Source organism: Heterodontus francisci, chromosome 11, assembly GCF_036365525.1.
Source record: "Heterodontus francisci isolate sHetFra1 chromosome 11, sHetFra1.hap1, whole genome shotgun sequence".
In the NCBI taxonomy this organism is placed as follows: Eukaryota; Metazoa; Chordata; class Chondrichthyes; order Heterodontiformes; family Heterodontidae; genus Heterodontus; species Heterodontus francisci.
In genome coordinates this window covers 77101390-77126315 of record NC_090381.1, presented here as the reverse complement: position 1 = coordinate 77126315, position 24926 = coordinate 77101390, and the positions used below count along the sequence as shown (strand labels likewise).

The 24926-nt window shown below is 37.8% G+C and overlaps 1 protein-coding gene across 3 annotated transcripts in view; it reads left to right on the top strand.

Annotated features, from left to right (window-relative positions):
- The window catches only part of LOC137375314 (arf-GAP with coiled-coil, ANK repeat and PH domain-containing protein 2-like), a 215155-nt gene extending 190442 nt beyond the window's left edge, over positions 1-24713 (top strand). For all 3 annotated transcript variants that reach the window (XM_068042287.1, XM_068042286.1, XM_068042288.1), the window contains 5 exons: positions 136-347; positions 848-957; positions 9615-9725; positions 16402-16460; positions 22712-24713. In XM_068042287.1, coding sequence (XP_067898388.1) covers positions 136-347; positions 848-957; positions 9615-9725; positions 16402-16460; positions 22712-22812 — 593 coding nt within the window. In that variant the 3' untranslated portion in view covers positions 22813-24713. The remainder of the gene's footprint in view (positions 1-135; positions 348-847; positions 958-9614; positions 9726-16401; positions 16461-22711) is intronic.
- The last annotated feature ends 213 nt before the right edge of the window (positions 24714-24926 follow it).

Here is a 24926-nt window from a genome sequence, read left to right as displayed (position 1 = left end):
AGTCAGAAATAGGCGTTGAATATTAAATGTATTCTAAATATAATGTTCAAGCTCCAAGACTATGTATCTGCAATTGTATAACCTTTGATCACAGTCAATGAAAGATATGCTGAAGTTTTTTTTCTGCTTCTTTAGAAATTTTGGAGGCATCTATTGTGCAGGGAGGCGGTAGGAACTCATCTGTCTTCCATGAAGAGAAAATTATTCCTTCTGGATTACAGTTATATAAAGCTGCATATGGTCGAAGTCTTCCTGATATGGCAGAAGCATTGGCCCATGGAGCTGATGTGAACTGGGTTCACGCTGAAGATAATAAAGCAACTCCTCTTATTCAGGCTGTGTTGGGGGTAAGTTGACTCTTGGCTTCCCCAGTATTTATTACTGCCTGGTTACACACTCTTGTGTTCCACTTCATAAGGTATACCAATTACTTTCTAAAAATAATTTCTAAACAAATAAAGATAAACTTGCAAATGTCTGGATTGGCACTATGGCCCAAGCCGATGATATGCTTTTATGATTGTATCACTTGATTTACAATGATAGTTCTGTTTCAAGGCTACAGGGCAACTGCATTTGTGTCTATCATAATAAAATTAACTGCCAGACTGTAATTTAGTGTGTTAGCAAACATAGCTTTTTTTCTTGTACATCCTTTCATTTTTTTGCTTTTTCTCCCCTCTCTCATTTTTCTTGTTTTTCCCTCCTTCCACTGTCCTGTCCTTTTTTCCTTCGCTTCGATGTGTTCTTCATTTCTCCTTTCTCCCTCTACTGTTTGTCTGTTAATGTTTTAATTAACTTTTACCTGTATTAAGTTTGGATCTTGAAATTGTATCTCTTGTCACAGGGCTCTTTGGTTGCCTGCGAATTTCTGCTACAGAATGGAGCAAATGTGAACCACAGAGACTGTCATGGCAGAGGACCACTACATCATGCCACCATCTTGGGGCATACTGGGTAACAAACTTGTTTACCTTCAGTGTTGTGTGATATGTTTGTTTCTCTCTTTATGCCTAATATAGTGCAATAAGCTGGTTGGTGCTGTAAGGCCCAGTGATATTTCCTTGCAAAAATGTGCTACAGGATTGTTGCATACTTTGGAAGAGTCTTCAAAAAGTATATAATTTAGGGATAATTCTAGGTAAAACTTACTGGACAAATCTGTAAGCGTATATATTGTAAGATTCATTATTTGAAGTTTAATCGGTCAACCTCCTTTTCTGCTTTCAAAAGGACATTATTACTGAACTGGTGGGGAAAATGACATAGGACCTGGCTACGGCATTAAAAGTAATTTTAGAATGTTCAGGCAAATGAGTGACTGTTGAAGTGGATGGCAATGACTTCTGGACCCCTGCTGCTCACTCTTGATAAGCAATCGAAAGGATGGTATTTGTGCAGTAGTAAAACCTTCTGAATATACCATAAATGATTTTTTTTAAGAAGACCACAAAATAAACGGGAAGAATTAAGTGCACAGACTTAAAATTCCTTTACTGCTGGTTAAATGGAAGATGCACACAGACATGAACCATGAAGAAGAGATTCTATTTTTAAATGGCCCTCATCAAGTGCCTCTTACAGGATGGGACCACTAATTTAGAGAATTCAGCATCACCAAAGCTGTGTTAAAGAAACTTCCAAGCCTGTTTGCGAAGAAGATACTGAGATTAGGATGCTTTGGTAGAGACTGTTTATTGCTTACCACGGAACTCACAACTCCTAACAATCTCCAGCCTGTGCTGGCTTGGCTGGCTCTTTAGTTAATTGTACTCAGATGTATATATAATCAACACCCAACACCTGTTCACTCTGTTACCTTCAACTAGGTATTTAACATCCATCAACAGAACTTATTAAACACTAACAGATTCCCCTCTTTTCTTTATATATATATACACACACACACGAGACAAAATGATACATTCATCTTTATCTTACATTATTATACCATCAACCTTCAGTAGCACCAGCCATTAACATACTGTATATTTTCCCCTTTCTTCAAACAAAAAAAAACTTGTTAAAAGAATTATAAAGCGATCTTAACATAAAAATTTCTGTGATCTATAAACTCACATTAACAGAAGGTGGCTCTCTCCGAGGACATCCAGCAATTTTTTTAAACAAGCACTTCTTTTCGTAAAACAACCTGACAACTGATGACGTGCACTGACCCATTTTATTTTGGAAATTTAATTTTGTTCCAACATTTCTTTTATACTCGCGAGATCAATCCTCAACCTCTTCTGTGACACTTTTCTGTCGGATGGACATTGACCCAGAGGGAATGGTTATCTATATGGCATTCTATAGGAACATTTTTCTCCAATTGTCCCTTATAAAAGAGTTTCTTTAAGATACTTGATAAATACATACAATATCTATCGCTTCTACCAGTGCAAGCTTCTCAGCAGCTAAGGTGTTTTTACCCACCCTCTATTTTCTTCAATTCCCAGGCTAATGGGCAACATTTATCATTTGTTCCCACCAAAAATGTAATGAACTGTGCTCGAAAAACCATTGGGAACATTAGCATGTGAGGCGTCACTAAAAATTACTAATTTCATTTCTTCTGGGTCACCCAAGACTGGAAACGACCCCTTTTTACCTTAGCCACTCACACACGCACATAAATACACCGGTTAACCGGAAAAATAAAAGGGATTTTTTAAAATTCAGAGCTCTGTTACAGACCAAAAAACACTTGGGCTGAATACTTGCTCATTCCTGAAGAAAACAGATGAGATATATTGTGTTCCAAAACTGGCTTCCGAGTACACGTAGACAGGTCACTGGGATCTTTTAGAACAGTTCTTTTCAGGTGGCATTGAGAAGTAATTTAGCAGGCTTTTCTTTAAAGACAGGAGACTAGATGAATACAGGATGTCAAAGCGGTTTGGGTCGAGATGAGAAATGGTAAAGGCAAGAAGTCACTTGTGGGAGTGGTGTACAGGCCCCTTAATAGTAGCACATGGTAGGACAAGGTATAAAGGAAGAAATAATGGGTGCTTGTCAGAAAGGTACGGCGATAATCATGGGGGATTTTAATCTAAATATAGATTGGAAAAATCAGATGGGCAAAGGTAGTTCATAAAATGTTTTCGGGATAGTTTCTTAGAACAGCACGTTCTGGAGTCAACCAGAGAGCAGGCTGTACTAGACCTGGTATTGTGCAATGAGATAGGATTAATTAATGACCTCATAGTGAAGGTGCGTTTAGGCAGCAGCGATCATAATATTTTTGAATTTTATATTCAGTTTGAGGGAGAGAAGAGTGAGTCTCAGACTAGTATTTTAAACTTAAATAAGGGCAGTTATGAGGGCATGAAAGCAGAGCTAGCAAAAGTGATCTGGCAAATTAGGTTAAGGGACAGGTCAATAGAGATGTAGTGACAGACATTTAAGGGGATATTTCAGAATCCACAAGGGGATCCATGGTTAACTAAAAAAGTTAAAGATAATATCAAACTTAAAGAAAAAGCATATTATTGCACAAAGATGGGTGGCAGGTCAGAAGATTGGATGGAATATAAAAAACAGCAAACAATGACTAAAAGATTAATAAGGAGGGAAAAATTAGTGTATAAGAGAAAGCTGGCGAGAAATATAAAGACAATAAGAGTTTCTATAGATATTTTAAAAAGAAAAGAGTTAACAAAATGAGCGTTGGTCATATAGAAAGTGAGTTTGAGGAATTAATAAGGGAAAATAAGGAGATGGAAGATGAATTGAACAGGTATTTTACATCTGTCTTCACCATAGAGGATACAAGTAACATCCCGGAAATAGCTGTAAATCAGGAAATGGAAGGGAGGGAGGAACTCAAGAAAATTACAGTCACCAGAGAAGTGATACTGAGCAAATTGTTGGAACTGCAGGCTGACAAGTCCCCGGGTCCTATGGACTTCATCTTAGGGTCTTAAAAGAAGTGGCTAGTGAGATAGTTGATGCATTGGTTTTGATTTTCCAAAATTTCCTAGATTCGGGAAAGGTTCCATTCGATTGGACAATAGCCAATGTAACTCCTTTATTCAAAAAGGGAGACAGAAAGCAGGAAACTACAGGCCAGTTAGCTTAACATTTGTCATAGGGAAAATGTTAGAAGCTATTATTAAAGACGTTGTAGCAGGGCACTTAGAAAAGTTCAAGGTAATCAGGCAGAGTCGACATGGTTTTGTGAAAGAGAAATCATGTTTAACCAATTTATTTAGAGAAACAGCACTGAAACAGGCCCTTCGACCCACCAAGTCTGTGCCGACCATCAACCACCCATTTATTCTAATCCTACACTAACCCCATACTCCTACCACATCCCCACCTGTCCCTCTATTCCGCTACCACCTACCTATACTGAGGGCAATTTATAATGGCCAATTTACCTATCAACCTGCAAGTCTTTTGGTGGTGGGAGGAAACCGGAGTACCCGGAGGAAACCCACGCAGACACAGGGAGAACTTGCAAACTCCACACAGGCAGTACCCAGAATTGAACCCGGGTCGCTGGAGCTGTGAGGCTGCGGTGCTATCCACTGCGCCGCCCTTGGAGTTCTTTGAAGAAGTGACATGTGCTTTAGAGAAAGGGAACCGGTGGATGTACTGTACTTGGATTTCCAGAAGGCATTTGATAAGGTACCACATCAAAGCTTATTCCGTAAAATAAAAGCTCATGGTATCGGGGGTAACATTTTGGCTTGGCTAGCTAACAAGGAATTGACATAAATGGGCCATTTTCTGGTTGGCAAGATCCAATGAGTGGTGTGCCACAGGAATCAGTGCTGAGGCCTCAACTTTTTACAATTTATATAAATGACTTGGATGAAGGGACCGAAGGTTGCTAAATTTGCTGATGAGACAAAGTTAGGTAGGAAAGTAAGTTGTGAAGAGGACATAAGGAGGCTACAAAGGGATATAGACAGGTTAAGTGAGTGGGCAAAGATTGGCAAATGGAGTATAATGTGGGAAAATGTCATTGTCCATTTTGGCAGGAAGAATAACAAAGAAGCATATTATCTAAATGGTGAGAGATTGCAGAGGGATCTGAGAGTCCGAGTGCATGAATCACAAAAGGTTAGTATGTGCTGGTGCAGCAAGTAATTAGGAAAGCTAATAGAATGTTATTACTTATTGTGAGGGAAACTGAATACAAAAATAGGGAGGTTATGCTTCAGCTATACAGGGAATTGGTGAGACCACATCTGGAGTACTTGTACAATATTGGTCTCCTTATTTAAGGAAGGATGTAGATGCATTGGAAGCAGTTCAGAGAAGGTTTACTGGACTAATACCTGGAATGGAAAGGTTGGACAGGCCAGGCTTGTATCCACTGGAGTTTAGAAGAGTAGGAGGTGACTTGATTGAAACATACAAGATCCTGAGGGGTCTTGACAGGGTGGATGTGGAAAGGATATTTCCTGTTGTGGGAGAATCTAGAACTAGGGGTCACTGTTTAAAACTAAGGGGTAGCCCAGTTAAGACACAGATGTGGAGAATGTTTTTCTCTGCGGATCGTGAGCCTTTGGAACTCTTCCTCAAAGGGCGGTGGAAGCAGAGTCTTTGAATATTTTCATGGCAGAGGTAGATAGATTCTTGATAAGCAAGGGGGTGGAAGGTTATTGTGGGTAGGTGGGAATGTTACAATCAGATCAGCTATGATCTTATTGAATAGCAGAGCAGGCTCAAGGGGCCGAGTGGCCTACTGCTGCCCCTAATTCATATGATTTGACACAGTTGATTTCTCAGGGTCTTTTGGAGAGTTGCTGGAAAGCGAGCTGGGTTGTGGTCGTCTTCCTTGACATTTCTTCAGCAGCAGGCTAACTTTATCTCATTCCAGAAGGCAAAACGCACACTGACACCACAACCAAAAGCTTGCGAGTTTGCTGCCCTCTCAGGTGCGTGCTGCTGTTTCCAGGCTTGTCCCATCAAGGGGCGCCTATCAGTTCTCTTCCCACATCGTCCTATGTTACCAGGGTTTCTGTTCTATTTTTAACTTGTCATGTGGCAACCAGTAAACATTGTTGCCAAACCCGTTCTTTCAATGCCCTCTTGAAAAAAAAACGCTGGTGCAACATTTATTCATTCTGATTATGAATTCCTTTAAAAAAATATATATATTTTTATCAAAAAACAGAAGCACCTTCATAACACTATCGTAAGGGCTCCTACTTCTTGTGGCACTCCTCGCCTGCTCCTTGGTCCTCACTCTTGTTAAACTACATCCACCACTAGATTTCCTATCCCTTTCTGGACTGCTACTACTCGACCTGCCCCTTCTGCGACAAGACTTCCGCTCACAAGTTCATGACCTTTTCCTTGGACTATGATCATTGTCTGGCCCACTGTCTGAACTAATTCTACGTATTCTGGCCTTCCCCAGTTTTACTTCTGCCAATCCATAGCTCTGATATTCTCTCCGTTGTCTTGCACATTCAGCCAGTGTTTGTATTTCCCTGTGGCTTTGTCTGCCCTTCCTATAATGGTGGCTCCCCTCCGTTCACTTTCCCCTTCTGACATATACGAGACTCTAGTACCAACTTTCATTAGTTGACTTTTGGGTTAAATGGCCTTATCTCAATCTTCACTATCACTTTGTCCACTCTCAGTTAACCCATTATTTGCCACAATCTGTTGCTCACAAAGGTCCGACATATGTGTATGCGAAATACATGGTGCATCAGCAGTTTCCATCATTTGTTCCGATTCTGTCTGTGTATAATCAGTGCCAATAAGCCGCAAGGAATGTACTCCAACGGTTTCGTTGCCATGTTGCAAAATTACTGTTTTGCCATCAGCGTCTATAACTTTCCCTGGGCCTCTCCATTCTTTCTGCCCTTCTCTTTTGTAATACACCATGTCCCTGGTATTAAAAATTTTTTCTGGTCTGATACAATACCTCAAAGCTCTCTCGATCTTTTCTGTAACCTCCATCTTAATAAATGCTCTTCCTGCACACACAGCATTCAGATGTTCTGCAAAAATGGAACTAACTGTAGTCCCCTCTAAAGCCGGGTGATGATCCCACATTACTGACAGTATTTTCGTGTTCCTGCCATAAACTAATTGATAGGGGCTGTAGCCAGCAACGATTTGAAGTGTGTTGCTCGCAGGTACTGCCCACGCCACAGCAGTGATCAATATATAATTTGGTTGGTCAGCTAAAATTTTTCAGAGCATCTCGTCAGTCACGGTGTGAATTTTCTCACAAATCCTATTACTAAAAGGACTTTGTTGCTGTGTGCATTGTTACAATATTCATATTTTCACACTCCTGAAATCATTGGCAAATTCTCCTCCATTGTCTGTTAGAAATCTAGCCGGTGCTCTCAGACCCGTTCCTATCCATCTTTCCATTATCTTGTCCATTATTACTTTTTTGTCTTTACTATAAATTACCATTGATATACTGAATCTAGTCGCTATATCTATAAAGTGTAGAAGAAAAATGTTTTTGTCTTTATCCCATACTTTCAAGTCCATTGCTACAGTTTCATTAAAGTTTCTTGCTAAGAGGAGACTCACTACGGGTTTTTTTTTTTTACAGCTATCACATTTTTCTCTGACATTCCCTAGGTTTAGTATAGTCATCATCTGTTACCCCTCCATTTTTTAACAGAACCTTCAACCTATGACGAGATGGATGTGCAAACTGGCGATGTAGTTTTAAAATAATCTGCCTTTTCTCCTTTAAATCCCTACCCCTGGACGCCATGAATACCTCTTTAACGTTCTTGTCAAAGGAATACAATAATGTCCCAACTCTAAACTGCAAATCTACAGATCTCCCTATTACCTTCAACTACTGGGTATTTAACATCCATCAACAGAAAATAGTAGACACCAACAAGCTATAAAGTCAAGTAAAATTATACAAAAATTACAATGCATTATGCTAAATGGGCCCACAGTTTGCAAGAAGTCAGTGTAGTATGCAAGACTAGAAGAGTGTGGAGATTAACCTCAGATGGAGTTCAGCTTTGTGGTGATATGGAGTAGGAATTTTTTGTTTCAATAATTAATAATCGTCTTAAGCAAGTATGAAGAGTTCTGATTTTTGAGACATTTATGAATTCAGACTAACATCTACAGCTTTAAGTTTGACACAAAGGGGTGGCAGTGGAGGATGTGTATGGAGTATATCTGGGCCATTTTGGGTCTTCAGTGTATCTAGGGCAGCAGGTTTTCACTCTCAAAAAATTCTCTCACACAGGATCTCTGCACTTGAGCATCTTGTGGCTCTTGTCGTTCTTGGTAGTAGAGATTGTGGTGCTGAAAGATGCTCTGAAAGTTTGCTTTGTGAATTGCTGCAGTCCATCCTGTGGATAGCACGTGTAGCCACAGTGTGCCAATAGCAGAGGAGGTGGATATTGAATCCAATGTTCAAATAGACTACTCTGTCTTGGATAATGTTGAGCTTCTAGACTGTTACTGCAGCTGCACACGTCCAGACGATAGAGTGTATTCCGTCATTTCTGGCGAGCTGTGTAGATGATAGAGAGGATTTGTATGTCAGGAGGTGAAGCACTCATCACAGAATGCCAGCCTCAGCCCTGCTCTTGTATATGTGGTCTAGTTGTAAATGTGACTAGTCCAGTTAAGCATCTGGTCACTGGTGAATTTGTATCCCTTCCGCAGGATGTTCATGGTGGGTAATTTGACGTGTTCCTGTTGAAGATCAGATGATTAGGCCTTTTCTTGTTGGAGATGGTCATTAACTGAAGCTTATGTTGCACGAATGTTACCTGATATATATCGCCTCATCTGGATGTTGTCCAGGTCCTTCTGTAGGCTGACTTGGGCTACTTCATGAGCAGAAGAATTGTGAATGGCACTGAAATGTGTAAAATCATCTGCGAACAGCCCCACCCCTCCACCTTACGACGGAGAGTAGGTCATTAGTGAAGCAATTGAAGGTGTTTGGGTCATGAACACTTCCCTGAGAAATTTCTGTTATGATCTTCTGGGGCTGCAATAATTGGCTTTCAATTCAACCACATCCATCTTCCTTTATGTTCCGTATGGCACCAGCCACTGAATGATTTTTGTGCTTCGACCCCTATTGACCTGTTTTGCTTGGGCTCCTTGCTGCTGTTTCAGTCAAAAGCAGTGTGATGTCTTATAATTGTGGAGAATGAGAGGTCTTTATAGTGTTTCCTGGGGCATGCCACTAGCAACGCTTTGTTAAGCTAAAAAATGTTCATTTACTCCTACACTGCTTTTTAATCCTTCAGCCAACTTCTCTCCAGCTGAGTAGTTTCCTTAGAATTTGATTAATGACCTGGTCTGTGTTGACGAGCCCATATTTAAGTGCTTAACAATGTTATCCCTTATGGTTGCTTGCAATTTTTAGGAACCTAGCTTTCTCCTTTTTTGAATAGGCATCTGTCCTCCACCATGTACCTCCCCAAAATAGTACTGGTAAATAAGGGGCTTGGAGATCACAGCTGTCTTTCACCATTTTGTGATTGTGTGCTGTGTACTTCTGCTTTGAATTGAAAAATTTGAACAATAAACTAAAATATGTATTGTTCCAGTGTGAAATGCTGTTCAGTTATGTTAACAAAATTGAGTGCCTTTAATTTGCAACAAAACTATTATACTTTGCTTCTTTACCTTAGGCAAGTGTGTTTATTTCTGAAGCGGGGAGCTGATCAAGGTGCATTAGATGAAGAAATGAAGGATCCACTCACCATTGCTGTAGAAGCTGCAAATGCAGATATAGTTACATTGTGCGTATCACTGTATTTATGGTGATTGTTCTTTATACATGGTTTTCATTGTTTATTTTGAAATTAGTAATTTAGGAACAAGAAGTAGACCGTGCAGCAACTCGAGCTGGTTCCGCCATTCATTGAGATCCTGCCTGATTGGTGTCCTCACTCCATGTACCCACTTTGGCTCAATATCTCAATATCCTTGGCTGGCAAAAATCTGTCTAACTCCAATTTAAACTTAAGTGAGCTAGCATCTTCTGCTTTTTGTGCGAGAGTGTTCTTGCTTGTATCACCCTTTGCATGGAGTGTTTCCTTACTCCTCTGAATGGTCTGGCTCCGATATTAATGTTACGTACTCTTTTCCTAGACTCCCCCACCAGTGAAAAATGTTTCTCTCTATCTAATCCTATCAATTCCTTTCAAAGTCCTAAAATCTCATTCAAATCACCTCTTAACCTTCTATATTTCAGGCCCAGTTTATGTAATCTTTCCTCAGTGGCAAAGTCCGAGGATGTACATTTTGTTCAAATTATTCCTGTTTGATATGTAGAGTAAAATAATCAATTCATCAGAATCTTGTTTGATGTTTCATTAAAATACATCAATTGTATTATCAGCATGGAGAGTTCAAGTTGGATCTTTCTCTGATTGACTGTTCTGGGACCAAACCAGATTCCTGTGAGATTTTGTAGATCAAAAGTTCCCTACTTAGACTCCTCTTTAAATAGCCTCCTGGGAAAGACTGCAGAACCAGAAAAATTTGGAAACAATGTTTGTGATATGTCTTCCAATAACTTAATCTATCAGCAGAGAACCTCCCTTTTTAGATTCAAAAGATTTGATCATAAACAATTGAAATTTTTATTTTGACCATATAATTCAACATGTAGACTTAAAACAGAGGTGGTCAATTTATGTTGTGAGCCACATGTGGCTCAAGTGCGCTTCTTTGCTTAGCTACAGCCACCAACCCATTCATCCTAGCAAAACCGCAAACTAAGGAACACTGCTGCATGTCAAAATCACAAACCTTCAGTTCAAATCTGCAGCAGAAGACAAGCCAGATCCACTGCCAGATTATCACTAAATCATTCGCAATGATGGACTTCACAGAATTATAAAGCTTTTTTCAGTAGGATAGGGAACCATCAACATACACAACAGATCCTGAGAACTGCATACAAACTATTTTGCCCTATGATCTCTCTCTCTCAAGCTTTTTAAGTTAAAACTGCTATTTAAATGCAAGTTGTTATCTACAAAGATTGAAGAGTGACATAACTGAGGGAGACTGGAAGACAGACAGGTACTCAGGTTCTCAAACTCAGATGGAATCTTTTTCTGATGATTCTTGGTTCCTTGTACTTAAGAACAGTGATTTCAGAGAACAAGTTACTATGTCTTCCAAATTTCAAGCCAATATCAAGCAATAGAAATGGCTTTGAGATGTCTATCATCTTCAAAAAGTTGGATTATTCAACACACCAGATCAAGAGACGGCTGAGGTTCTGTTGTAGAAGTCAGAGATGAGCAGTGGTCCTAATGGCTTCACTCTGTTTCTTCATGAAAGATCATTCGCAAATTACAGGTAGAGGAAGTTTCACACCTTCAGCATGATCTCTGGGAGTTTAACTCAAATAATTTAGCAACACAATATTTGCTTGTTTGATTCCTGCCTCATACTCATAAACATGATGAGCAACAAGACAACCGATGCCCCTGGGACTCATTCAGTGTCTCCCTGGTGCAACGTGTCTCTAATACTTGTATGAATGCCTCTGATTTATGCTTCCCCATATACAGTATCTTCTCTATACAGAACTCCATTTGTTACTGATCAGCTTGGGTACAAACCCCAAGCTCTCAGTGGAAGACCTTAGCCCACAGTCTAAGTTAACTTGGTTTCTGTGAATTTAACTGCCGTGCATTGATACTGCATTTTTAAAGGAGTTTTTCACACAATATTTTATCATATCTGGTACTTTATATATAGCGAGCCCATACCCCCTGCCTTTCCTGTCAATTTGGGTTCCATTTCAAAAAGGTCCAAGATTGGGGGGGGGGGGTCAGCAAATCTCCATCTTTTCAAGCACTATCAGCTGCCACTTTTTGTGTGATTTTCATACAGATATCCCATTTTGTTTCGGATTACTTCTGTTATTGTCAATCAAGGTTCTGTTGCCCTTCAAATTGGGAATTGCATTTGTCTGTTACTATCCTGTGTAAACCTCCCAATGTTAATTTCATCAACGTGACTCAGTGCCACAATTATCGGCTCCCTTGCTACTGATTACCCTGGAGTATAGTTCATCCGTCGCAGAAATGTATTTGTAAATAGGATCTCAAAAGTACTAAACTTTCCAAGCAGAATTTCCAGCTCTTGTCTGTTTGAAGCCTTCCTGGCTTCTGAGAAACCTGAAGGTTTGAAATATGAGTTGAGCGTATTTGTCTTTTGCTGGAGAAAGAACAGATGTAAACCAATGCAATGAAACATTTCAACTGTGGCATTTGAAAAATGTTCTAGGTCAGGGGTCAGCAACCTTTTTTATTTAACCTGAAGAGCCGCCTTTAAAAATAGCGGAAAATAAAAACTACTGGGAGCTGCAAGATGAAATTTCGGCATTTCTAAACTATATACTTGGCAAATTGGCATGTGTAGCTGCTAGAATGCATAATTTGCATATAATTAAATAGATGTATTGAATTTACGTATCAATAGAAAAAAATTGAAATTAAAGTAAGACCTAAATCTGAATTATTGCGTTTTTTGACTTTTTACTATAATTTTGTCAGTAAAGTCATCTTTAAAACAAATTATAACTTAAGATGCATTGAATTATGACAATTCTTTCAGCTATTGATCTTGTGATTTTAAAAAAAGCTTCTAATGGCACATTCAGTATAATTTATAGTCTCAGCTATATTAGAAACATTAATGGTCGCAATCATAAAAACCTGTTCCTTGAGCGAAAGCCTTTATCTCTAAGCATGATGCAGCTACACCACTTGAACAGGTTTATTTATAGCACAATGATGTTTTTCATTAAAATAATCATTTGAAACTGTAAAGTGCAACATAATGGTCAGCTTTTTATCTCCACAATAAAAATACAGCTCTTAGTTTACTGGACTTAATTTTTTTGCGGCTTTTTCGTGTTTTATTTATTTTTTTATTTAGAGATACAGCACTGAAACAGGCCCTTTGGCCCACCGAGTCTGTGCCGACCAACAACCACCCATTTATACTAACCCTACAGTAATCCCATATTCCCTATCACCTACCTACACTAGGGGCAATTTACAACGGCCAATTTACCTATCACCTGCAAGTCTTTGGATGTGGGAGGAAACCGGAGCACCCGGCGAAAATCCACGCAGACACAGAGAGAACTTGCAAACTCCGCACAGGCAGTATCCAGAATCGAACCTGGGTCCCTGGAGCTGTGAGGCCGCGGTGCTAACCACTGTGCCACTGTGTTAATGTGATCCAACTGGAAAAGGTTGGGAGCTGCAAATGAGACGTTAAAGAGCTGCTTGCAACCCCAGAGCCACAGGTTGCAGACCCTAGCTTTATGTAGTTTTATTTATTTTTAAATAAGTTTGACATTGTTACGATCAAGGCGGGAGTAATGCACTGTTAATTCAGTCCCACTACTTCACAGGTCATAGCATATTAGTAAAGGTTCCCACCTACTGGAAAGTTGCCAAATTAAACACACTATTTGACCCCCCAAAATAAAACACGCCAAACCAGGTTTCTATAAACAACAAAAAAATTAACTATTTAATAAACTAAGTCTTGAACAATAATGAGAACTCTATATGTGATTCTTTTAAAACTTCTTGCAAACCCTCATGCGCGCACACATACATTCAAAGAAACTGATTAACTGGGGGGGGGAAAGATGTTTTGGTTTACAGCTGTTTCTTAAGAATAAAAAGGAAAAAATAAAATGATTGAGTTTCATGTTCTGGGAGGATGTTTCCGGTAAGGTGAGGGGTCTCAAAGTTGAGTAGTCTGATGCCACTAAAAGTCTCTCCAGGCGAGGTTGTTGAGCAGTCTGTGATGGGTAGGCTTTCAAGGCAATTTGTCTGCAGCAGGCATCACACAGGTCTTTCAGGAAAGGGTCTAACAACATGACTGCTTGGGTTTTGAAGTAGCTGTCTAGCAATAGAAGCGTACTTGAGCTTTCAGGATCTCCCAAAACACAAGTGGCAACAGGAATCACTCTTGAGGCAAGGATTCTTCAGAGGCTGGAGGCAATAGGATTCTGCTACCTTTAAAAATGCAGAGCTTCCTCTCTGCAAAGCAGTTTCCCCCCACAGAGTGTAGCAACTCCTCTTCCTGGGTCTTTTCTCTCTTCAGGCAGACCACAGCCACACCTCAAATGTAGGATTTATTTTCCCAAGAGAGTAGGTCTTTTCTTTGGTCTGCAAAACAGGTCACAGCCAGGTCTCACTGCATTCTGCTGGTTCAGCCCACACTTCTTTCACAATGCAAAGTGAAACTAAAACTCTGTCAAGTCATGTGACAGTCATAAATCTTCCTGTCATTTCCCTGTTGAGCTGGCTGGAAACAGGTGCCTTGCAGTCAGTGCACACTTCACTCAGTCCACAATTCACCTAAGGTCATAAGAACTAGGAGCAGGAGTAGGCAATTCAGCCCCTCGAGCCTGCTCCGCCATTCGATACGATCATGGCTGATTTCATCTCGGCCTCAACTCCACTTTCCTGCCCGTTCTCCATAACCCTTCAACCCTTTACTAATTAAAAATGTCTGTCTCCTCAAATTTACTCAATGTCCCGGCATCCACTGCACTCTAGGGTAGTGAATTCCACAGACTCACGACCCTTTGAGAGAAGTAATTTCTCCTAACCTCTGTTTTAAATCTGCTACCCCTTATCCTAAAATTATGACCTCTCGTTCTAGATTGCCCCACCAGAGGAAACATCCTTTCTACGTCTACTTTGTCAATCCCCTTAATCATCTTATATACCTCAATTAGATCTCTCATTCTTCTAAACTCTAGAGAGTAAAGGCCTAACGTGCTCAATCTCTCTTCATAAGACAAATCCCTCATCCCTGGAATCAATCTAGTGAACGGCCTCCAATGCAACTACATCCCTCCTCAAGTAAGGGGACCAAAACTGTACGCAATACTCCAGGTGCAGTCTCACCAATGCGTTGTACAGTTGCAGCAACACTTCCCTACTTTTATATTCTATTCCTTTAGCAATAAATGCCAAAATTCCATTTGCCTTTCTTATTACCTGCTGTACCTGCATACTAGTTTTCTGTGATTCATGCACGAGGACACCCAGATCCCTCGGCACCGAAGCATTCTGAAGTTTCTCTCCATTTAGATAATTTGCCTTTCTATTCTGCTGACCAAAGTGGATAACCTCACACTTATCCACTTTAAACACCATCTGCCAAATTGTGGCCCATTCACCTAACCTATCCATATCCATTTGTAAATTTCTTATTTCTTTATTGCAACTTACTATCCCACCTATTTTAGTGTCATCTGCAAATTTGGCTATAGTACCTTCTATCCCTGCATCCAAGTCATTAATATAGATTGTAAATAGTTGGGCCCCAAGGACCGAACCCTGTGGCACCCCACTAGTTTCATCTTGCCAACCAGGAAAAGACCCATTTATCCTGCCTCTCTGTTTTCTGTTGGTTAGCTAATTCCTCTATCCAAGCTAATAAATTGACCCGACCCCATGTGATCTTACCTTGTGTATTAACCTTTTGTGTGGCACCTTATCTAATTCCTTCTGGAAGTCCAGATATATTACATCTACAGGATACCCATTATCCACTTTGCTTGTTACAGCTTCGAAGAACTCTAGCAAATTAGTCAAACACGACTTACCCTTCATAAAACCATGCCTTCTCTGATGGATTGCGTTTTGACTTTCTAAATGTCCTGTTATTACTTCCTTAATAATGGATTCTAACAATTTCCCAATGACAGATGTTAAACTAACTGGTCTGTAGTTTCCTACTTTCTGCCTTCCTCCCTTTTTGAATAAGGGCTAGCTTTTTTCCAATCCACTGGAACCTTTCCTGCATCCAGGGAATTTTGGAATATTATAACCAATGGATCCACTACCTGCGCTGCCACTTCCTTTAAGACCCTCGGATGTAGGCCATCAGGCCCTGGGGACTTGTCTGCCTTCAATATCAGCTCTTAAAGCAGTTTTGGCAAAGATAAATAGAAACACTCACATAACATTCACATACAAAGTCTTCCCCACCATCAATCTACCCCTCTTTCTAATATCCTACTGTAGGTTCTGTTAGATTAGCTTTTATAGGCTAATATTTCTCATCACTTGCGGTCTCATTAGCTTTTGCTGGTTAAAGAAGTGAAGATATAATCTAGAATGAAGTCTTCCATATAATAGGGAAGAAATAACCTGACCAAAATGGCAAGTCATAAATGAAAATGACCATACCCACAGTGGACAGTTGAGCAATTGTTGTTTATCACAGTGTTCATTCTAAAAATTGTTTAATGTCATCAGATTTGGACAATTTGTGCATATGTATTTAAATAATTGAAAAAGGTACATTTATTGTCACCAAACAAAATATCAAATATTTTTAGGTGCTATTATGTTTGGTCCCATCACACTTTATTATTCTGCTCTGCAAATTACTGTACTTTTGTTTTCATAGGTTACGTCTAGCAAAGATGAATGATGAGATGCGAGAATCTGAAGGCCTTGGACAGTCAGGTCAATATTCCAATAACAGTCATACAGAGATGCAATATAAAAAATGCATGCAGGAATTTATTAGTTTGCAGCTACAAGATTCTTGAGCCTAGTTAAAATTAAAGGGTTACATACATCTACTGTCAGGAACCGGGGGAAGGGATGGGAACATCATGATCCTGTCATTTGGCAAGTGATGCCATACTTAAATTGATGTATCTCACCCACTTGGAGGACCAATATTGTAACCAGCTAAATTCCAAGAGAGTATCTTGCAATTAGAAAAAGTAGGTGCTAAAGTTATTTGTCAAAAAAGCATTGCACCCCAAAAGTTTAAAACTTTCAGTATTTAGTTGTGTTTTCTGTATATGTTGATCTTCTATATCACATAGCTTGAATGTTTACTAAAAGTTAGATGATACTTAATGTACTGACATGAAGGTAGTGATTTTTATTGGAGTGACTAGTTTTCTCTTTCCCCATCCCCACCCAAAGGCTCTGACACTGGTGTAGTGTGGTAAAATGGGCACCCAACAGCCCTCCGATACCTCACCCAAATCACCATACTTCCTGTGTGAGTCCACACAGAAAGGTAATCAACCATGGAGTGCCTCGCAGCCAATTCCAAACCTGTCCTTACCTGATGCCCATACGCTTGCACTTTCCAGGAGGAATCACTGGATAACAAATCAGGAGCAGGAACTCTGGCTGATTTTTTTTTAAGCCCAAGCGCTTGGAAGGTAATATTAGCATTCCCCTAACTCAACGTGGATTGGGGATCAAAGTTAAGATTTTCTGATCTGAATGTTTTAAAGCCACATCAGATAGTACATTTACCCAGTAGGCCATCAGAGGTGCAACAGGTTCTATAAGTTTTTTTTCTGTTCCATGCAAATTGTTTTTTCTTTCAAGTGCTTTACCCCCAACAGGCTGGTCTTTTTAAATTTGGTATTCCCTTGGAATGCCTAGCTGAGATTAAATCATGCCATGCTTCAAGTCACTGGGAAGAATTCATAGTCTATCAATATGCCACAATGCACAAACACAACATATTATGGTACTTGACTGCCTGGTTTGGGTATTTTTTTAATTATTAAACAACTCTAAGAAAATCTTGCCATTGAACCTTTTTTGAAATATAAACATCAGTGTTTAGTTTTAATTATATTCCCATAAAAATGCAATGTAACTGGAAAATATTGCAATTTCTGTGGTGTTGCTTTCATTTGTCAGAAAAGGGCCGTAAGATGTGAACATTTTAGGTATTAGGTAGGTGTTTTCATGTCTTTGGATATTTTAAATTAAGTTAATTAAGATGCTTGGCCTGTTCAAAGATAAAGCCATATTTTTCTCTGAATATCAGCAAGTTTTTATGAACCCATTTCATTTTGTGCAGATAGTTTTATTTGGTTTTCGTCTTGGCAATTTATAAATTATTCCCAGGATTGAAATTTAACCTAGTCATACAAAATTAGGCAGCATAGTGACATTTTTAAATTTGTTTTGAGACATCAAGAACAGGAAAATCACAAAAAGGGAAATTATTGCATAAATATAAAAGGTATTTATAGTTGGTGAATGATGGGAAGTTATTCGAAAGTATTGTATTGTTACTTGAGGTTCTGTAACTAGCAGTAACAATTCTGTAGTGTAGACCATATCTTCTTGTTAGTTATAAAATTTACTATACTCAGTGAGTTCTTTAGTCTACTAGTAAGAGACCACAAAATAAATAATTATGCACTCTTAAAAGAAAGCCATATGCAAAATTCTGTTTAGCTTTTATATTTAGGTTTTAGTTGTCAATCTAAAAAGCCAAATTGGTGCTAGCAAATATCTGTTTCCTGTCATTGCTTTTATCCCTGTCTGTACTGTATGTGTCTTTTTGAAAGTACATTGTGTGCCTTTTGTGTTCTTAATCTGGATGGTGATGACAGCATTACTGTATGTATGTACTTTCTGCACTTTAAATACAGTATTACTGTAAAAAAAAAATGCAGTTACTGATGTAGGATTTTAAATTTTTCTTAAGTATAAAGGCTGCAAGTTTGTTGCCACTAAATGTTATGTATGCTTTAAAACAACAGCTGAACAGGATTGACCTGCATTGATAATTCCACAGTTTATGCTATTTTAGGCATCTGTAAAATGTGATGCATCTCTTAAGGTAATGAGTTAATTCAGACTCTTGCAGTTGTACTGGTATTTTGAGGAATTAATTGTTCCTTCAAAACTCATCCTATAACTTCTAATATGACTATATTACCTTCAAAAAAGATTTCCAATTATTTATGTTGAGTGCGAGCTCAATAAATACATTTAACCTGCCCTTAAATATCATACCATTTTTCTGGTTTACTGGCTGTTTCTCTTAAAACAAGCCTTAACTTCAGATAATTTTTGAATTTTTTCTAACATATGCAGGTCATAATTGGGGACTGATTATGACTGATTAAGGAACGAGTTAAAGTTTCAGTACTTACCTGTAAATTACTTAAGGTGCAGCTGTGATCTGCAGAGTTTGATATAAAGTTGTCAGATATTTAAAACAGCAGTGGCTGCAAAATTTTATTTGTTAAATTTGCACATTTTAATGTATGGTGAAATCTACGTATGATGGAATATAGTTTTACGCCATAGGTCCAAATAGACAAAAAATTCTTGTATCCAAACTTGCAGGTAATTTTTGATTGTCTTTAAATGTAAATAACAAATTAGAACTTACAAACAATTAATTAATTATGATTTTTGCTTCCACCAGGGTTATATATGTATTTGATTTTGCATGTTCTCGCATAACTATATATTCCTGGTTAAAAGCAAAACTTTCAATTTGTTCTTAACTTAGTCAGTGCTAATGGCATCATTCTGGTTATAAGTAGGTCTTTTCACTATTTCACATATCTACTGATTTATATCACTGCTTTTAAGATAAACTAATTTCTGATTGACTGCAAAAAGTACTACTTTAGTTCAATAATTAAAACAAACCCAGTAATGGTGTTTTTCAGCTTCCACTTTCAGATGGGAGAATTAACTTAAATACTGGCATAATTGGGAAAAAAAATGAAACCTGGAACTGCAAGTGTTCCTAAGCCTTATTTTTGAAAACCATTGGTCTTTCTAAACTAAATATCCAACCTACTTCAGTAAACTATGTTTAAGATTTGAAGTATTTGAATTCTGAAGAAATTATTTTTCAAAGCTTATCATTTACGTAGCATTATAGTTAGATTAGCATGATAGAAACATGAAATTTTAATGGAATGACATCAATAAATGCAGTGACTTTAATTATTTTGAAAACATTAAATTAAGCTCAATTTAATTAATTAAGTGCATTATAATTCATATCGTCTAGAATATGCTCTTGGTCTGAAAAATGCTATTACAATTTTATTTAGAGTTGCCAGAAATGGAGTTGGTCTTTGTTTATTTAAGGTATCTTGTTTGTTTGCTTTTGCTGATTGATTCTTCTCTTCCACTCTTCCTGATTGTTGCCCAACCCAACACACACAATCTTTGATCAAGGGGACAAGCTGCTCCCAGTCCCCTCTCAGTGCCTTTTAGAAGTTAGTTCTTGTACGGTATGTAGGAATAGCATCAGGAGGAGTCTCTTTTCATTTCTTTCTCTATGTGGGTTGCAATGGTCTCTATCTGGTACTTATCCAAAACAATGCAGATAAGACTCAATTATAAAGCTATGATTGCACAAACACAAGTGATGAGACTAAGCTTTGATGCTCTGCTGAGCTTTTGATCTTTGCTGCACTGCTGTGGAGTGCCAGTGAGTAACGTACCCCCATAGGAAGGAACAAAAAATAAAAGGGAGGGTATTTCCTGGGTTGCTATTTCATGTGGAGCTTGATGAATGATTCAGAGCATCATTGGTGGAGGCTTGGCAGCAGGGTAACCATAGATGGTGCATGGGCTGCAAAGGCAAGGAGGAGGGAAATGTTTTTTGGGGTAGAGGTAAAATTAGAGTGTAAATAATCTCCCCAAAATGCAAGCATCGGCACACGTATCTTAAATGTGGAATTTGTGGTGAAATTAAGAATTGGAAAGTTTTGAAGCAAGTGTTTAAAGGTTGACGCTATCATCACAATCTTTCTTACAAGCTGTCTCTTGATTCTTGCACTCTTGATTTCTATTTTTGCTGCTCTGAGGTTCATGCAGGTATGGTAGTTATTACCTTGTGTGATGTATATATTTCTTCTCTCAGTATTGTAAGCTATTTACTGATCATTGCCACAAATTTTTGTATATGGCTCTTTTCTATATTAGTAGTTTAGTAAACCTAGGCTGCTTTTATGCTGTTCACAAGCATTTTTATTGAAAATTGTTGACACCTAACATCTTTTTTGAATTCTCCACAAATTAATTAAAGTTAGTGTGATAGATGGCAAATTATGATCAATAAACATTGTTACTGTGCTAGCTAAGTTTTATTGAAAAATCCCATAGCCCTTTTAAGATACTTTGATGCTTTTGAGCATCATATGTATGCTTCTATATTTCCCCTTTGATGTTGATTGTGGTATTCTATGGAGGGTGATGAATTACTGAATAGTTTACCTTCCTATGAAGTGCCATATCATAGCTCTAATTCAAATAAATGGTGTAGATTAAAAACTCTGTAAATACAAAAAAAGAATTGGCTACTTGATGTAGGGTTGCAATATACAAATGTGTACTCGAGATCAATTTGGGAGCAAATAATTGAGTTTAATTTTTGTGGTTTGATATCTGGATTGGATTCTTCTGTACAGTAGTTCACTACCAGCTATCCATTGTCCTCTGTAGAGTGGATCAAAATATACTGCTATATTTGAAGAGTTAACCTTCTACCTTAGATTTTATTATTGCAGTTTGACAGCATGCCAATATTTTGCAAAATACTTAGCAAAGAAAATATCAACAGCAACTTTTATAGCATCGTTAACATTAAAAGAAAGTTCTAAAATGCATCAAATGGACACTGAAGACTGGAAGAGTTGAGAGAAAGCAAAAGGATGGTTTTGAGGTGACTTTTAGAAGAAGAAAACAACATGAGAACGTAAAGTGGGTTTAGAAAGTAGGGCCATGGTAGTTTATGGCTCTGTTGCCAAAACTAGAAAGAAGTGGGGGAGACTATTGAGGTCAGAGTGGAGGATGAAAGACCAGGACATAGGACTAAAGACATTTTTCAGAGAAGGTGGATCAAAGCAATGATAAGACAATAAATAAGACATTTTTTATTTTACTTGAATTGGTATTCAGGGAGCCAGTGGAGACTGACACAGATGGAGTGATAGGTGAGACCATGCCAGTGGAGATTGACATAGATGTAGTGATGGGTGAGGTCTAGGAGGAGAAGCCATTGTTGAAGTTATTCTGACAATGTTGGGGCAAGTAGGAGAGAAACTACATGAGGTCAGTTCCTTCAAGGAGGACTACATAGGAGAAGTCATTGTTGTAAAATTGAGTGTTTGACCATGTTGAATATTGTGGAAAAGTCTAGAAGGCTTAGTGTATCATAATCAGAGTCACAGAGGACATTGTTGGTTTTCACCACGGCCATCTCATTCTTACGAGCAGTGCAGAAATCTGACTTAAGGGACTTGAATAGAGGCTGTTATGTGGAAAGACTGGAGAAGCTCGGGTTGTGCTCCTTAGGCCAGAGAAGCCTAAAGAGAGATTTAGAGGTGTTCAAAATGATGAGTGGTTCTGATAAATAAGGAGAAAGTGTTTCCAGTGGAAATTGGGTCAGTAACTTAGAGGATACAGACTTAAGATAATGGGCAAAAGAACCATGAGCCTTTTATTAAAGCAGTGAGTTGCTAAAATCTGTAATGCACGACCTAAAGGGATGGTATGAACAGATTCATAACTTTCAAAGAGAATTGGATACATACTTGAAAAGGAAAAATTTGCAGGGCTGTAGTGAAAGAGCTGGTGAGTGGGACTAACTAAATAGCTGTTTTCGAAAATCCAGCACAAGCACAATGGGTTGAATGGCCTTCTCCAGTGCTGTATGATTCTTTGATTAGAAACCACAAAAACATTCAGTCGACGTGCAGTAGATTAACATACTAAAGAAATGCAAGTTTATAATAACAGAAATAAAGAAGCAGTTTTTATAATTTTATGAATCACAATCTATACTGGTTTTAATTTTGTGGATTTTGCAAAACAGTATATCTTAGGCTATGCAAATTAAAATGTTTAAAATTTTAAATTTCTTGTGTCAAATTATTTCCTTCAATAACTCAACAACTTTTTTTTTATTCTAGGTGATGCAACCTACCAGGATATTTTCCGAGATTTTTCCCACATGGCCTCTCATAACCCAGAAATATTGAACCGTTTCCAGCGGAGATCAGAGACTGATTAAATTTTTACCGCAGTTTTCACTTGAGAGCTGCAATCATTCTTTAAGTGCAATCATCTTGAAGCATATTTATGTATTCATTTCATTATCTATACCAAAAATAAATTGAAGATTTGAGATTTAAAGAAAGCAATTATAAATGAAGGAGCTTTTACTTAAATATCTACAAATAGCTGCAGTGATTTATTCTACTTGGGAGTATAATGTCTATGCAAATACCCAATCTTTGCAAATTAATTTTATGCCATGCTTGAGCTGAAACTTAAATCTCCTGAGATGTTTCACCACTGGGAGATTTGCAAATAGAATGGGTGTTCAAGTTGAACAGAAGTTTTGAAATTTTGTGCGTACTCAAATTATAGGAATAACAATTTCACTTCTTTGCTCACCAACCCATGATTTTTCATCCATTAGAATGAATGGTTAGAAAATCATCAGCATAGAAACAGCATTTTTACCCCATTATCTTTTAAAATCGCTCTAAAACTCATAGATACTGTGATGGTTCAACTGAAGTGCAGTTGTGTACATCTCTGAAAAGGGGCATACTGGTAACACACGTTTTTGAGAGCAGTGTATTCATATTAGAACTACCCCTTTTTATTTCCTATTACAGAATAGAAAATGTCATTTGTCTTTTGTTTCCGGAAATATTTTATCACATTTTTAAAACTTTGTACTTAGTACATCTGATCCAAGAAATTTTAATTTGTAGTTTTTTTTTAATATATCTTGTTTTTAGATACATGGCCTCCTACCCATAGTTGGCTACAATATACAGCTACTGATTTGGTGTACCATGTACATAACTTAACTCCATAATTTTATTTACACCAAAATATTAAATCCAGTGTATTAAGATAAATTGCAAATAGGAATTTGGATTACTGGATGACTAGCTGTATATTGCACCATTGAATTAATATACATAGTGAACAGGATATCATCAGCAACATACTTTTTTTTTTAGTTCAGTGTCTTCCAGATGGAAAACAAATCATTTGTCTAAGTTGTCATACAATCTGTACAACCCTGGATAAGTATAAATAAATGTTGCCTACACATTGCCAACAATCAAACCATCATCCGTACATGGAAATGCAGATAAATTAATATTCTTCATTGATTTTGCTTACCAAAGTTTCAAGAACTAGGTGACAGCTTTTTAAATAAATTACTATTTAGTGGTGCGGCTACAGAAGTAACACATGGTTTATTCCATGTTCTTGTGCTGTAAAAAGCTACGGAAAAGTAGAATTCTTGAAATTAAAATGAAACCTTCAGAATAAGGCTTCAGGGAAATTCAAAATTTTTAATCTTCATGTTAACTTTTTTTTCCCCGTTGAAGTAATATAAATATATCAGTAGATGGTCTATGAAATCGCAGAATCTGTTCAGAAATGGATAAAACAAAACTTTTTATAGTTTTCTGTTTTGTTTTGATGCTTGTTTTAGTACATTTGTACAAAAGAATTTAAGTATATCATTAAAACCTCAATGAAAATGTATTGAAAACACATGAACTACATTATAAGCTTCAAAGCAGTTCAGCATTGTAACCTGTACATTACTTGTGTTTCAGTGTAATGTTTGACATGACCTTTTGATAGGTCAGTTAGCATTTGAAACTGCTTTTTGGCCAATAAGCATTAATGTATGGAGTTATTGTGGATTTCGCACATAATCAGATTATCCACCCAAAATTGAACAATAATTCCCTACAGATTTGAGACTGAAATAAATGTATTCATTCTCATTAGTTATGGAATAGCATCTCATATTTATTGTATATATCAACTTTTCTGTATTGAGTATTTTTATTCACATTGTAGAATCATTATATAAAAAGTTGTACTACTTGACATTCCATGAATAGCAACTAAATATGCATTTAATATTTAAAACTGCAGTAAGTCTTTTGTACTACAGATGTTGTATTACATCTTTTAAGTTTAATTTACAATTTGCTGGAGACACATAGGAGTATGAATTCAACACACCACTGCTTGCTTTCGTGCCTGAAAAACAGGCGGTGAGCAGTTGACAAAAATCAAGAGCGAAGTAGGTAAGGTAGTGAATGCACCATGGTCACCCTATTGATACCATATTTAGGCAGT